At 33.3% G+C, this 15,687-nt stretch overlaps 4 protein-coding genes across 10 annotated transcripts; 1 reads left to right on the plus strand and 3 right to left on the minus strand.

The window, feature by feature from the left end:
* Positions 1–137: 137 nt before the first annotated feature.
* LOC108561672 lies at positions 138–1,585 on the minus strand. Of its 3 annotated transcripts, none has more exons than XM_017919718.1 (3): positions 1,336–1,585; positions 367–478; positions 138–307 (listed from the first exon to the last, which is right to left on the minus strand). In XM_017919718.1, the coding sequence occupies exons 1-3, from the start codon at positions 1,383–1,385 to the stop codon at positions 170–172; spliced, it is 300 nt and encodes a 99-aa protein (XP_017775207.1). In that variant the 5' UTR covers positions 1,386–1,585; the 3' UTR covers positions 138–169. The 3 variants fall into 3 exon arrangements, with proteins under 3 accessions (XP_017775207.1, XP_017775208.1, XP_017775206.1); XM_017919719.1 differs by lacking the exon at positions 1,336–1,585 and adding an exon at positions 978–1,046; XM_017919717.1 differs by lacking the exon at positions 1,336–1,585 and having other exon boundaries at positions 367–821.
* A 90-nt stretch (positions 1,586–1,675) lies between these two features.
* LOC108561671 (uncharacterized abhydrolase domain-containing protein DDB_G0269086-like) lies at positions 1,676–9,522 on the minus strand. Of its 3 annotated transcripts, none has more exons than XM_017919714.1 (10): positions 9,283–9,522; positions 5,569–5,613; positions 5,309–5,506; positions 4,902–5,156; positions 4,616–4,728; positions 4,441–4,562; positions 4,208–4,372; positions 2,832–2,952; positions 2,498–2,771; positions 1,676–2,437 (listed from the first exon to the last, which is right to left on the minus strand). In XM_017919714.1, the coding sequence occupies exons 1-10, from the start codon at positions 9,358–9,360 to the stop codon at positions 1,802–1,804; spliced, it is 2,007 nt and encodes a 668-aa protein (XP_017775203.1). In that variant the 5' UTR covers positions 9,361–9,522; the 3' UTR covers positions 1,676–1,801. The 3 variants fall into 3 exon arrangements, with proteins under 3 accessions (XP_017775203.1, XP_017775202.1, XP_017775204.1); XM_017919713.1 differs by having other exon boundaries at positions 2,832–2,991; XM_017919715.1 differs by lacking the exon at positions 4,902–5,156 and having other exon boundaries at positions 2,832–2,991.
* A 659-nt stretch (positions 9,523–10,181) lies between these two features.
* LOC108561659 (calcium and integrin-binding protein 1-like) lies at positions 10,182–13,090 on the plus strand. 3 transcript variants are annotated; one of them, XM_017919694.1, is made up of 5 exons: positions 11,290–11,697; positions 11,748–11,841; positions 11,898–12,045; positions 12,132–12,280; positions 12,791–13,090. In XM_017919694.1, the coding sequence occupies exons 1-4, from the start codon at positions 11,603–11,605 to the stop codon at positions 12,251–12,253; spliced, it is 459 nt and encodes a 152-aa protein (XP_017775183.1). In that variant the 5' UTR covers positions 11,290–11,602; the 3' UTR covers positions 12,254–12,280; positions 12,791–13,090. The 3 variants fall into 3 exon arrangements, with proteins under 3 accessions (XP_017775184.1, XP_017775183.1, XP_017775182.1); XM_017919693.1 differs by lacking the exon at positions 12,791–13,090 and adding an exon at positions 12,314–12,605 and having other exon boundaries at positions 11,294–11,697; positions 12,132–12,247; XM_017919695.1 differs by lacking the exons at positions 11,290–11,697; positions 11,748–11,841; positions 12,791–13,090 and adding exons at positions 10,182–10,298; positions 12,314–12,605 and having other exon boundaries at positions 12,132–12,247.
* A 319-nt stretch (positions 13,091–13,409) lies between these two features.
* On the minus strand, positions 13,410–15,547 carry LOC108561654 (probable G-protein coupled receptor 139). The gene is made up of 3 exons (XM_017919686.1): positions 15,018–15,547; positions 13,687–14,355; positions 13,410–13,490 (listed from the first exon to the last, which is right to left on the minus strand). The coding sequence occupies exons 1-3, from the start codon at positions 15,545–15,547 to the stop codon at positions 13,457–13,459; spliced, it is 1,233 nt and encodes a 410-aa protein (XP_017775175.1). The 3' UTR covers positions 13,410–13,456.
* Positions 15,548–15,687: the final 140 nt, after the last annotated feature.

Raw genomic sequence — 15,687 nt, forward strand, 5'->3', positions numbered from 1 at the left:
TAGAAAATTAGAGATTTTATTTGTATGTAATTGCATTATTTATTATTTCTGTTTCTAATCGATTCGTAGGATAATCAAAAATAAATAATTTTAGTGCATGAGATCTAAATTGTATTAGGTTAACGCATACCGAATTAAACAATTAAAGGGATATAATTTTCTATATAAATTACATTTGTTTCCCGTTCGAATCCGATTTGTGAGTACTCTGCTGTTCCTTCTGCTCAATCTTCTTGACCTTCTCGACGACATCACTGTATTCATCAATTAACTTCCAAAACTTAAGTTTTCGCTGTTCCGCCTCATTCTAGGAAATTTAAAAAAAAATTATATTAAATTATTTAGTTACTTACATCTATAATTTACCAAAATCTGTCGTATGGATTCATGAGGTATGGGATCGGCTTTAGTTTCATTCTCTTGCGTTTTATTCTTATCTTCGTTCACCTTACCAGTATCGAAATCATCCACGACGATACTAGAAATAGTAATGTTCACACATTTATACCATTTAGAGTTTTTATTTTTCATTAATTGTAGACAGCCATTTTCAGACCTATAACCTTGCCACAGATCTACAAAGAAGACTGGTATTTGTTTAATGTGTAATTTTAAATTAAGGTTGGAATTATACAACGTACACTTCTCATTTCAATCTTTCGTTATTTCTCTCTCTGCAGTAATTTCATCGGGAACCTCCTAAATAATCAATGTATTAAATAATCGAATACTTGACGTATGATCGAGTGAATCGATATGCTATTTTGTCTGACGTATTTTTAGATTTCAAATATATTCTTATTCGAGGGGTATTTCATATGTAATTGATATATTTGGAATTAATGAAAGAAGGAAACACAATTAATTTCTTCTTACATTTTCTTATTATAAGTTATTTTTGTATTACAATTTGTTGTTAAAAACTGTATAATTTTCAATTAATAAATGAAGATAACTCAAAATTTGTAATTTATTACCTTATATCCATGTCTGCTGTGTATGCTTGTGAATTAATATAATATAAACTTCGTTTGAAAAGAAAAAAATAAATGTGATAAAATATACTAAATTGATAAAAAAAATACAATGATATTAAAATAATCTTTTTATAAATAAAATCAGAGTTTCAAACCATTTCTGCAATACCTGAACAATTTAATTTTGAATTATTAGTTGCAAGATATTGATTTTCAATCTATATATAATATTGTTTATAATTTTTAAATAATTGGTTAGAATAATTTGAATATGAAAATAAAATAATTGATTCAAAATAATTAACAATATGCAGTGTTTATTATCGAGTTGAATGTAAATGAATACAACGTCAATTACCTCAAGATTATCAAGTCATTGATATCGCAATTTCGATTATTCATATCCATCACAAAACTTCAAATTATCACTATTTCTTTCCACGTACAATTTGCAAAAAGTTTGAGGCTTTAATTATATTAAATCAGAAAATATATGTTGGTCTTGTCAGACACAAGTGAGCAGTACTTTATACAGTTGATCTTTGTTAACTGAATCATGTCGTATAATAAATATTCCGAGCGACGATTGACGTATTGGTTTTACCCTTACTCCGCAATCGTCGCTTGTAAAACCAATAGTTTTGTTGCAGCCAACTGCCACTTGGTATCTTCGTTTCACAAAATAATTAATCGTTCAATTGAAAGGCAGATCGCGACTTTATTCTGAATTCATAAACGAAAACACAAGTAAATGCTTAATAGAAAAAAAGTGATTAGAATAAAAGTTTACAAAAATAAAATGTTGTACAAATTAAATTTCCGGGTTACTCTTCGTCATCCTGAACTTCGTTTACCTCCGGAGCGGATTCTTCGATGACTTCTTCAGATTCTTCCACTGTTGGTGTTTCTTCCTCGACAACAGGTGTTTCTTCTTCAACAACAGGTATTTCTTCTTCGACAATAGGAGTTTCTTCTTCGACAACTGTTGTTTCTTCTTCAGTGACGGGTACATCTTCTTCTTGATGTGGCACATCTTCATCGACAACAGCTTCAGATATTTGCTGCTCGGCCTCTTCGGCTTCTTTTTGAGCTTCCTCTGCAGCAATTTTAGCCTCCTCGGCTAATTCGGCGTCCTGCTGGGCGATCTTAGAAAGCTCATCGAGCTCGGCTTGTTTCTTCTCGAGTTCAGCTTGTTCTTCTGATTTGCGAATCTCTTCGGCTTCCTCCATTTCCTTTTTAGCTTGTTCAGCTAATTCAGCTTCCTGCCTCGCCAATTCGGCAAGTTCTTCCGCTTGCCGGGCGAGCTCAGCTTCTTTTTCCTCTTCCGCTTGTCGGGCGATTTCCTCCAAGCGCAACAGTTGTTGTTTTTCTTCTTCAGCCTTAAGTTCATCGGCGCGTCGCTTCTCTTCCTCTAAACGAGCCTTTTCCTCCTCTTCTTGCTTAATCCTTTCAAGTTCAGCCTTAAATTTATATAAACAATTTGAACATTTTGTAATTTAATGAAATTTAAAAATCCTTACTTGCTTGGCTAGCTCGTCCAATCTAGCTTTTTCGGCTTGTTTCTCCAATTCAGCGGCACGTGCAGCAGCTTCCTTTGCTTCCTTCTCCTTCTTAGCTGCTTCTTCCTTTGCCTTCAACTCAGCTTCTTCTTGGGCTTTTTTAGCCGCTTCTGCAGCGGCCTTCTCTTCTTTGGCCTTTTGCGCAGCAGCTTCCGCTTCCTTCTTAGCTTGAGCTTCGGCTTCTATCTGTGCTTTCGCTTTAGCTTCTGCTTCGGCTGCTCTCTTAGACCTAACCCTATTAAACGATGATTATTATTAAGAAACGGTTACATAATATCTAGTCTCGTTAACTCACTGTTCATCCTGTTTTGGTTTAGTATCCGGTTCAAATTCAGTGATTTTGGAAAATCTCGCGGCACGCTCCTCCTTAACCTTCTTGATCTCCTCGCTTGCGGTATCCTCGAGTGGTTTTGGCACTGAGAATATCCGAGAAGGTCGAGTTGCGGAAAGGACGACTGAAATTTGTTAATTTATGGTAGCAGATGAGGATTAATCACTACTTATTCACAATTAAAACTACAAATGTATGTCATCATTATGTGTGGTATTTAAGAATAGCATTTTTAGTAATTCGTTTTTAGTTTTGTTTTTCTTTTTATTATTTATGTTTTTTTTTTATTTAAACTTACATTTTTTTTACTTGACGCTCCCGCCTCCAATTTCCATCGTTGCATTTTTGAGGGATTTTATATAGTTTTTAAAAAATATTTATTGTTTTGTATTGTTTAGGGTTAAAGGATATATATAAAAAAAAGTATACAAAAAGTTATATACCACAAAAAAAAATCATGCTTAAAAAAACTGGACACCGTTTCGTCAATATTTCGGTGTCTTGATGTGGGAGCTCTTAGGAGACATTCATATCACTGGATGAAAGAATGTTGACTTATAAGAAAATAAACTTTTTATTCATTATAATCAATAAAACGTTAACAATTTTTATTATACTCATACTTCTGTCTTTGTTTTAATGCGGTTAAGTGTTAGTAGTAGCCTGTAAAGGGTTAGTGTGTGTATGATCCGTTTCGGATGTTCATATAGAGTGTGTGTTAAGTACAAACGGAAGTATGAGTATATATTCGAATCGGCAAAAATGTATTAGTGGATAGGAATATTTCTTTTGATTTTAATATACTTTTTCATGTGTTAAAATAGAGAATATGTCGATTTCGCTTTATCAAAACAAAAAAATACATTTTTGGTTTTCATTTTTGTGTGCGTGAGGTTATAGAGATTTAGGAAGATGGCAATTCTGTAATTTCTGCCTTGTGAGGCTTCTCTTCTACACTCTCATCGGCTGTAAGGAAAAACACCATTCACGTCAGTACACACCGTTGTTAGAGACAGGAAAGTGAAAAAAGACACAATTTAAGAGGAACTACAGTAATAGATATATAAATAGAAAGAGAAAGAGAGATGTTAATGAGATACTGGATCTGATAACTATTTACAAGTTTAGTTCAACAACAATAAAATAGCTTGAATGATAATAAATTTTCCAATTGGCAAAAATTGGTAAGTAGAAACAAAACTTGTAAAATAGTATCATTTTTCAATAATATCCAGTTTGTGTAGTAAATATGTGAATGATGCATGATGAAATAGAAGCGGGCGATGTCCTAGCTATCTTGACGGTGATTACAAAGAGCAGAATACATGTGCATCAATTACCTTTAATCGGCTTAGCCAAGGCGGCCTTCTCGTCGCGGAATTTGGTGATGTAGTAACTAAGTAATTGAATGTCATTCCTGACGGGGTCTTCGTACATGTAAACATTCCTACGACGAGGCTGCGGTTTGTCACCGACAAGTGTAACGCAAGCGAGACGTCCTAGACCTAGTAATTGTGTGAGTACAATTATACGATCAATACTGGTCCAGCTGTCGGCCGGATTAATTACTCACCAAAGTATTTTCGCACTGGATCACTGTGATAAGTGGTGTACTCTGATTTACTTGACGGCGACGAAATCAACATTCTGTGAATGTAATTGTCGTTCGAGAGTCTAGCAGGCACCTCTTCATACCTGTAAAGTATTTGGTAAAATTTGAAACGCAAATATTGTATCGAGGAATGCACCTGCTGACGTAAGGAAGAGGAAAAGCTCTCGGTCTACGGGGCACAGGGTTGTGCACCCTTTGGAGCAGAGACGCCGTCTGAGCACGGATCAATCTTGTCTCATCATCGAACATCTACAAAAACCCGTGTTAATACCTTGGAATACGGCGGAGAGAAGCAGGACAACACAAAAAAAAAACTAAGAAAAAAAATATATATCCCACAAAAAAAAGAACCGAAGTCAAAAATAAATAGGTGCCCGTGTGTGAAAAATCGTCGTAGTGGTTGGGGAGAGATATTTACTTACGCGCAAGAAATGATTGTATCTCCAAGAAGGATAGAGAGATAAGTCTGTCCATCTGTATGATGGGTAGAAACTATAGGTTGAATAGAACCTTGATGTTGGGGCAGATGGATAATAAGCCGGATAGTAGTAGCTCAGATATGAGGGGTAATAGTTGTAAGATGCATAACTTGGATAGTATCTAGTCGTGTATAGAGTAGAAGGACGGTAAATGGTAGGATAGCTGCTAGATATCGGATTTCTTACATAGACAATTCTCTGTAAACAAAATTTTCACGGTATTTGTTTTTGAACCATTCACAGTATTCATATAAGCTCAAGCTCAAGCATTCCACTTTCTTTCATTAACTTTCTCCAACAGCATGCGAATTATATAAGAACAGGCTTTACTTTAAATGCAATGACCTTACCACATGGCTATTAGAGTTGAGATAATCATTAGTATACGAATTGTAGGTTATCGGTCTTAGCTTATTCTCAATCCTGTCGAACTCCCTGTACAAGGTCGAGGGCCTCAGCCTCACCACAACTGGAGAGCTGGGCACAACCGTCAACCTTTTGTGTCCAACATACGGTACAATGCGGTCGTAGGTGTGAACTACATGCACCTAAAATATGCACACAAATATAACGTTATTGACAATTACATCCATGCTTGTAATTATCTTACCTTTCCAAGCCCTGGCAACAATCTGACTTGTCTAGAGGGTTCCGACTAAGAAATAAAATCACATTAATATAGGACAACACATCATCAAATTAAAAAACAATATTTGTATTACAGACAATATTCAAAATAATCCATTCATTATCCATATTCAGTATAGAAGATATAATGTTGAAATGTATATTACAATTTATTTCATGTTCGTGTGCGTCGACAGCTTGCAAAATATTTTGCCATAATTTCCCGAAATAAGTCCCAGAATAATCTCTAAAAATAACTTCCGTTTTATACGTAGTCGTGTTACATTTCACGCTTAATATAGACATCTATAAAATATAATCCAAATACGAAATCTATAACTAACAAGTCTATCATCTTTATAATCGTTACATTTCTTCGTATATATTAGACAATAAATTAGAAACGTATCATAAAATGAACTCATACTGTTAAAATCACAAAATATTATTATATAAAATTGTGTAAATAAAGTGCATTCCTGAATATTGGCCAAGTAAACAGACTAAAGTTATATATATTTGGAACCGACTTCATATGGGCATTCTGAAAATAGTGCAGCAATACGATTGAGAAATAACTTTGAATTACGTACATTTCTCACGTGTCAACAATTGCTTTTGCTCAAATGTTCCAATCAAATACAGTGGAACCTCGCTTAACGAGTTTAACCCGTTCCAAAATTTCCGAATTTTTACTCGTATAGTGAAACATATTTAAAAATACACATAATATGTGTACAGAAGTTTTAAAAATGATGAAGCAGGCGCGAGACTTGTCATCGTCGTTCGTTAAGCGAGTCATTTTTCTTACAATTAATTTTGCTCGTTAAGCGAGGCTCCACTGTACATTTATTTTACAATGGAAATGCACAGTCGACTTATTATTAACAAATATGTATATGTAAAAGAATTTGTAACATTATCATATATATGAAAGATGCAATTCAATCATACACAACATTTTAAGGTTCAAGTATATGTTCAATAAGAAACTTTTATAGTACAGACTCTTCAATCGATTATAATAAGGATATTGTTTTTTTTAAAACTGATAATTAATAATTTAAATACAATGTTCATTTTATATAGTACTTAAAATTTATCGATTGTTTGTTGTTGTTGTTGTTGTTTCAAATTTAAATTGGAAGATTTTCAGTTTTCAAGTGGAGGAATACATTTCCAAGTGTTTATATGCAATAGATAAGTCAGGGTTTGGAAGGTATTTAGGAATTTGATTTGCAGAGAGCGGTTTTCGTATACACAGATGATAGAGTTCAAATGACTAGTATAAAGCTATTTTATTAACCAAAAATATATAAGTTTTTGTTTATTCATTTACAATAAATTTCCTTAGTAGACTAGACTAAAAAGTTTTGAATATATAAAGCGTTGATTAGCATTGAATTAGTGCTGTATTCGTTTATATAGGTAGGTTTCGGTAGGTTCGATTTAGACGCGGTAAGAGTAGTGGCGGTAAGAAGTGCCTCCAGGTAGTCTACCAGAAGTGCTGGAGCTGTAGCTAGAGTGGTAGCCGCCGGGTCCATCGCCGCTGCTGCGGGAAGTTCTGTCGCTGGAGTAAGAGTATCCGGCGGGGCCATAACCCGTAGAACGGTTCACGCTTTCCGAAGTGGAGTAAGAGCGGTTTGATGGACGGGAATAGGGGTCGTTGCTGCTCCTACTGTCTGACGACGAGGTGTAGGAATAGGAGTATTGCTCTTCGGCTGCCCGACGGGAGCGCTCTGGCGATTCGCGCACAGCATAGTAACGTGGACTCTGAGGAATAAATAACAACAGTTGGACGTGATTTAATTTCAGCACCACCACATCACCACGCCTCGTCTTGCCTCTTTTCATCTCCACATCCTCCACAACTACTGTTCTATATTTACAGTTTCTACTCCATATTAGTGTGTTAAATAACTACTAGTTCTACTCAGGTGGCGAATAACTATTCCAGAAGGCAAATTGTCTCCGCTCCGTATTTTTAGTAACGTTTGGCACAATTATCGAAATAGTTGTCTTGGGCGTTTACACCGACGACTGCAACGGCGTCGTTTAGTTTTCCTTCTTTTTTATTCTCCTCCGTCCTGTATATAAGTAAGTAGCCTTCTCACGCGCGGCCTCGGATCTCTCCATTCTATTTCCGTACGGACGAAGTTTAAAGCAAAGCTCGGCTACGAATGTATACTGAAACCTAATCGAAAGCTTTTGGAACAATAACAAAATGATCTAAGCAGCCGCGAATTTGCAACAAATGTATTTTTATCGAGCGTGGGCATACATCTTTGCAGTTCTATTCAAATCTATTTTCAGTTGGAACAACTCAAATATTTTATTTATTTAGGAATTTATATTTTGTTGTTCTATAGGCATAAAATGCTTTCTGGAATAGCGGTCGCATTCCCTAAACTAAACAAAAATAACAGCAACAACAACAACAGCAAACAACCAACCCACGTGCTTTTATTATAAGAGTTTCTGGTTTATTTTGACATATAACTAATGATGCCGGGGATTAGGGGATTAAACGGAAACTTTTTGTCTGATCAATTCCATGCAATTTTCAGCAAACACTGGATCATAAAATTCGAGACACGAGAACAAATCCACTGGTGATGTGTAAGAATCATTGTTTTATTTGCGTAAATATTTATGTAACGTGTATAACAATTGAGGAATTAGCACAGATAAGATAATATCACAACAAAAATTCAAAAATATGTGATTTGTTAGCAATTCTAATTATGATAAAAAAAACGACAACAATAACATATATTGTAAATACTACGTAGTATTTGGAATATGAAAAAAATACTGAGCGTTGTTCACGAAAATTGGACGAGCACAAATTAATTATAAGCTAGAGAAAAATTGATAGAAAGAGAGCAAATAAAAATCGATCGCAGTGAGCAGCATTAGTGCCTTTCATCGATGCTTGAAGGCGCGTTGTCCGATCAGTATAATTGCGAAGCCATTATCAGATTCCTTTTGTATGGTAAATTCTGCATTTCAGATCGCTTGTGGACTTTGGCAAGGACGTTGTCTAGATGGTCCTTGTTATCCAACACCTCGTCCCGTTTGATATAACCGTACACTTTCTGTCTGGTGATATCGCGCGGTGAAACGTACGGTAGCGGCGGCTCTGTCAGTATTTTCGGCTTAATCTGAGCTTTAATGGTTTCCACAATCGGTTTTGGTTTTTCCACGGTTTTGCGTTTACCGAAGGCCGTCACCGGATCGGGCACCAATCTTGGACGGGGTACGAACGGAACCTTCTCCCACGGTATCTCACGTTTCTGCAACGAACCCAAGATCCTACTTTTAAAATAACAGCCGATTCCGTTTTCCAACTCTCACAACGCACCTAAGCCGCACTCGCGAAGCGTAGGTGGATTTTCTTTGCTTTGCTCTCTTTACTTTCGTTTATATTTTGGTTACGTGACTCTAAATTTGGAGTTTGCTCTACGGATGCCAAATTGCTAAGAATAACCAACTACTACTCGCTAAATATTTATTATTTTATTCCAAACACTACGAAGCTATATCACATGGATATCTTGCGTTACTTTCAACTACGATTTCAATCTCTTCAATGTTTACTGTATTGTATTTGGTTTCTTTTATTTATTTTTTGTTTAATGTTGTGTAAGAGTTCAATGAAGTATACGATAATAAGTGTGAATGTGGTTTGACTTACCGAAATAGTGTAAGTGGATAGGGATGGGGTGGTTCGATAGGGTCTCCTGGTGGTGTAGAAGTCGGTTTCGTAAACCATCTTGATTGGTTTGGTCGTTCCTTCTTGCTTTTCAAAAGTTCTTGATCGTTAGCTTCAGTTGGTCTGTAGCTGCTGGGACGGCGTCTCGAGATGTTGTGCGTCTTGTTGGAAGCTGCTACTACCCAAATCCCGGCCACCAAAGACGTCACTCTCCGACGATTCCTATTTATAACTGAAAATTTGCTTTCCACTCCGATTTTTAATTTCGGATGTTTCATCATCCAATGAATAATAATTACATTTGTTTTATTCCAATTCTAGAACCTTTTGCATCCGTTCACTAAATAAGCATCCATTGCATTTACCTGCACAGGTCGGACCCAATTAATGATTCATCCAGTTCTATTTCTATCAAATTCCAACTCTTATTCGGATTCTAAATAAAATCAACATTTCTACTTTTGAGACGCCACGGATGGCTAAACAAAAGTAATTCATGTTTATTACATTCATTTCTCAGTGTCCATACATAATACAAAATCGCAAAACTTGAGAAAAATGTTTTTCTTTTTAATTCAAGTGACATTTTTTTTGCACTGTCAATACTTGTTTATCGATTATATATTTACCTATTTTGTATAAATTTTAATTAAAAAAAATTGATAACATAGATAAAAAAAAAAGTAGTATTCACATTATTTTCAATTAGTTTAGTTTAGTTTACGTTTATTCATAAAAACGAAAAACCTTGATCTAATTTTCGACGACCTTTGCAGGTATTTCTAACAATGTCCGTAAACGAAATAATAATAATAATAATATTATTAATCTACATTAATTATATTTTTATATAATTATTTGCTTTTGTCCGTTGCTAATATATTATTTATTTTGTTCAGGGAGCGAAAAGCCGGAGGAGCTTTTCAAAACTGTGTCAAGGATGTTGAAAGGACGAGGAAGTCATATTCTAGGACTGCATGGAAAATTTGTTAATGGAGGTAGATATTAATTTTCAAATAAAAACTTTAATTAAATAAAATTGAATATGATGCCTCAGTATAATTAAAAATATTTCCTCATTCTTTATTAAATATTATTTAAATTAATATGCAAGGATTTATATCCTGTGATGACATTGTGTACGCATTGTGTACGAATCGAACACATCTGTTATTTGCCAAACTGTTTACGATAAACAACGGAGTACAACATACGCAATATATTTGTAATTATTTATATCTGTTAATATAAAGCTTAGTAAATTAAACATTAAATCATCATTCTTAATTTATTTCACCATTTGTGATAGATACAAACAGTCCCTACAGGTATCCCAGATCTGACGAACAGGACTATTTATAATGTCTTCGCTAAATGCTCGGTTATTTGTATTATTGTAACTTGTGCGTGGGTTTCATTCCAATACAAGCTATTTATAATTATTTAGAAAACGAAAAAAGAATTCTAGATAAACACAAACATACTGTTTTTTATTTATTAAGTTTTCAGTTTTCGGTTATCAATTGAAATTTATTATTTGCATGTTCTGCTTTTGTAATACCACATTGTAATAAACTAATCAAATATTTTTTTCATATATTTAGATAATTTTGTAATGCATTATTTATATTCAAGAATTGTTTCATCTTTTTTTTGTATTTATATTGCATATATAAATCCATTTGACAAATGGTTTCTCATCGATATAAACGACGTAGAAAAAAGTAGACTTTCAAACTGTAAACAAAAGTACCAAATTTGTATAAAAAAAAAACTCTTCTACAGACTTCCAGCTTTAAATGAACAGTTGACTTTTTTGATTTATGATATTTATATTATTGTATTGAGTTTTTTTATTTTGTAATTTTACTGTTTAATAAATATATTATTATTTAAATTGAATTAAAAATAAATCTACGAATAGTGATAAGAATAAACATACTTTATACATAATAAATATAATCTTAATTAGAAACGTACTCGAATAAAATTTAATTTAGTGTTCAGACCGATTTTCAACTTTTCATCACAAAATCTGCAAGCGAAGGTTCATTACTTTATATATAAATTGTTGTGAATCACTGGGCATCGGAATTAGGTTGCGCATTATTTTTGATTTTTGTCATATGGGTCAAGAACTTTGGATTTTATGTTGGATTCGCTTGCGGTGTCGAGTGAGAAATGAGCTATATTCAGGCAACAAAATAATAACGTGATAAATTACATTTTCCTGTTGCCACTCTCTGATAAGATAACACGAGTAATGTTGTACCCGGACAATTATTAGTCATTGTTAGTCGCAATGGGAGGCAAGTCGAGTAGGCATTACGGTTTAACCGATGAGAAATTAATAGAGTACACGGAGTTAACATACTTAACGCGAACGGAAATCCTGCAGTAAGTAGTATCTTCGAGGAAGAGTAGCAATTCACGAAGCTAATTTACAGCCTCCTGAAGCTGTTTGTAGATATTGATGATATAGATATTGAGTATCATAGAATTGCATTTGGAGAAATTATTAGTAGGTTTCCACAACTAGAGGTTTATAAACTGTGCGAGTTCAAGGAATCTCAATTAATATGAAGTATGCGTTACAGCATAATCCATTTAGAAGCCGTATTCGCAGGGTATTTTCCTCCAAGAAGGATGATTGCTTCTCTTTCGAGGATCTGTTAGATTATGCTTCGGCAATGTCCGATAGATGTCCATCCACGGTCAAATCAGCCTGGGCTTTCAAACTCTACGGTAAACAAACATTTCATATCAACGTATTCTTGATAAGATTAGAACAACTTGTATTTTACGATTAATTTATTTTTAAAACTATTCAGATTTTGACGAAGATGGACAGCTCGGTCTGGACGACATCGTTCATGTTATAAAGGCTCTCACCGAATACAGAACTACAACAGAATCGCGTATAGACGTGAATCAAATAGCGCAGATTGTATAAATAAACTAATGCAACAAATTATATTTAGTAAGTTAACTGCATTTATTTTGCTAATTTTAGGTTTTGGACGATATGGACATCGAGTCGAATTCCTACATCAGCCAATCAGCGTTTAAACACGGTCTTGAAAAGATGCCAGATTTTGAACACTCTTTCACGTTCAAGATTTAAGTACAGATTCAATCTGTTTCAATTCCTTAACCTATTATTTTTATCGTTCAGTATTGTAACACTTTCATTTCTATCGTGAATTGCTATTTTTATGTTTAATGTAATGTACATATGATTTGGGAATCAAGGAAATAACAATTAAAACTTCAATATGTTTATTAATAAATAAAATCATCTAAAATAATATTTTTTTACTATAAAACTAAAATGAAAAATAACGAATAAATACATCATTAGAATAACGCAAATTTAACAGGAATATCTTTATATTTTTTTTATGTCTTGTATTTTTATTCACAATCTGTTTATCAATGTGAACATTAAGATGATTAGATTTTAATTTGTTGGTTGGTTGTCGTCTTGTAGGTCAATTTCAGTAGTATAGTGATGCTCTGCGATTCCACAATTTCTTCTGACTGTGAATCTGCTGCTCCATCTGTAATGAAGGATGGTCCCATTGGTACAAGCATCGAGAGGGCTCATAAAGGGCCTGGCTTGACCTGGATTTGAACCTGTGCCCACTAGATCGTGGGTAGGGCGACATAACTATTCGACTATTAGTCGTCCTATCTTTACAATTAAATCTATTTCTATAATTATCCTACGATGCTACTTATATCTTATATTCCTACCAAATAATTTAAGTAATATATTATATAAAAAATAATGCTGTTTAAAGACATTAAAAAATAAATCAGTAATCTTTATAATTATTATTATTTTTAATTAAATTGTAAGTGTAAATTATTCAATAGAGATTCAAAATATAGATATTACTTTGAAAATACCTTGCATTCGTTTCCATTGGACAAATAGATTATTTAGTTTATATTACATAGATTGTATAACATATATAACAATTATCTAAAAATATTATTTTTAATACCAATAATTTAATAAGTAAATATGTAACATTATATAGACATATATAAGAAAATAACAGGTACAAATAGCATATAAACATAAATATATATAGAACGTTTTGTGCAATTCAGAATATTAATTTAACGTTGAATGTAGGACAAAGCTAATTTAATTGAAAGAAGTTTCTTCTGTCCTTCTGAACCTGAAACGAACAAAAATATTTATATTAAATATTTATTTCGAAGAATCTTCCGGATGTTAACTAAATTTATACAGGGGGACGATTTCAACGATTCTAGTTATTGGTGTGTGTGTGTGTGTTATATTTCGTACTGTTGCATTGATTATATCAATAAAATAAAAACATATTAATAATCTAAGATGGTTTCTATACGTACGTGGTGCATTCATCCGTGGTTTGTGCCCATTTGGCTATAATTTTCGGTTTAAATAGTTGACCAAATGTCAAGCGAAACATACGGCTCATCCAGCAATACAATATGAAGTTGATGGAGCCATTAATCAGAGCCAGTATATCCATGATTGCTCCAAACTTTTGATAGCATTTTGTAAAAAAACAGACACCTTTTATACCAATCACCAGTCCGAAGATGCCCTGCGGTAATTCCGTTATTATGAATAATATGACAATAGCAATAAGCATCTTGGTTGTCCTGTACGACCGTCTCTCGATTTTTGTCCGTTTTTTGTTGCCTTCTGGCATGGAACACATATTGTAATTCCTGAGTAACTCCTTTCGTTTTTTTGCCGCGATTAGGGTCGATATTAACCAGCAGGTGATCACAACCAGGATGCAACATGGTAACAGTTTGATGACGACTGAGTAGATCCAAATGTTCACAAGAAGGAATATGTCGTTCTTCTTGGCAATACCGCTCAAATCTACGTGATACAGTATATAGTTCTTATCCTCCAATATCTTTGTTGATTCTATTTTGAAAATGAAGTACGTCGGAATGCATAGCAGAAATGGTAAGATGTAACTCAGAATAATACCCAAAGTACACCTAATATCAGTACACATAATATGAGTTTCATTTGGATATCTGAAAAAAAAATTCAAATATAATATTATTTTAAATTAAAATTCATACAACATTTAATTGATATAAAAATTAAAAACTGTTCCACATTTTAGCAGAAAATAAATACAAGTATTGAAAGCTATTTTTTTTAATAGTATTTTAGTTTCTGAAATAATTGAGTGCATCGTTAACAATGTTGTTGCGTCTAAAGGACTTTAGCACTTAATTAAGTTTACAAAGTGCTTTGATGAATATTGATCACTAATCACGAAACAAGGCAAACAATTATATACTCTTAACTCTGAAATTTGTGTAAATAATATAGAATTGTTTATATTCTATTTGTTATGCATTTAAAATTTAGATTCTATATGGAATTCAAATGTACTTTATCTAGCAAAAAATGTATGGATAATTAAGTACGAAAATTGAAAGTTATAAAATAAACTGTTTTTTTGATTTCATCGTACAATTAATATTATATTAGTATGCGCTGACTTAACTTAATAATTAAATATATTCTTTAGAAGTAATAATTAATATCGAGATTAAGCGGACATATGTAGTCTCTTTTAAAATTGAATGCGTTATATGATTCCGGGTAGCAAAGTCAAAGTTGAATGTTAAATATTGATGATGACTCTTAATTGATTAAATTAAATTAACAGAATGTTTTAATTTACCTTACAGCAAAATACCTCCAAATGGCTAGGGTCAGAGTCAGGCAAATTGATATTGTATGTAGAATTTGCGTGAAATGTGTGTGGAATAGCATGAACATTGCCCAAAAATAGGGAAAATTCATTTTTCCGGGCAGCACGATGTAATAATAATACGCAAACGGTATATATTCGACCATAATGAGCATATCGGCGATTGCCAGACCGGTAAGGATGCGATTAATTGGGGCGCATGCCATTTCCTTCCTCGTTAAAACTATGATATTAAGAATGTTGGCTATTGTTCCAAAAATGCATACTATCAACGACACGTACACGTGGTACTTCTTGGAGTAGATGACCGCTATTTCTGACAACAAACTCTCACAATTTGAGCACTTCTCTTTTGTTGTCTCATTAACAATTGTGTCATTCAACTCGGACCCGTTGTAATAGTTATACAATTTATCGTCTTCGACCTGGGTCACGTTATAAATCGTTGCATTTTCCATTATCTTAGATATCAGATTCAGTATGAACTTGAAGTGCTCCATTTTACCTGAAATATAAATACATTACTTATAACAACTCTTCATGAAATGTTTAGTGAAAAAATAAACTCATCTACTCAATTACATTTAAAATAAAAACCTTGAAGATTATAAATGTAAGAATTATAACAATTTCAGAATTC

The sequence above is a fragment of the Nicrophorus vespilloides genome, unplaced genomic scaffold (assembly GCF_001412225.1).
Source record: "Nicrophorus vespilloides isolate i.1.1-1 unplaced genomic scaffold, Nicve_v1.0, whole genome shotgun sequence".
NCBI lineage: Eukaryota > Metazoa > Arthropoda > Insecta > Coleoptera > Silphidae > Nicrophorus > Nicrophorus vespilloides.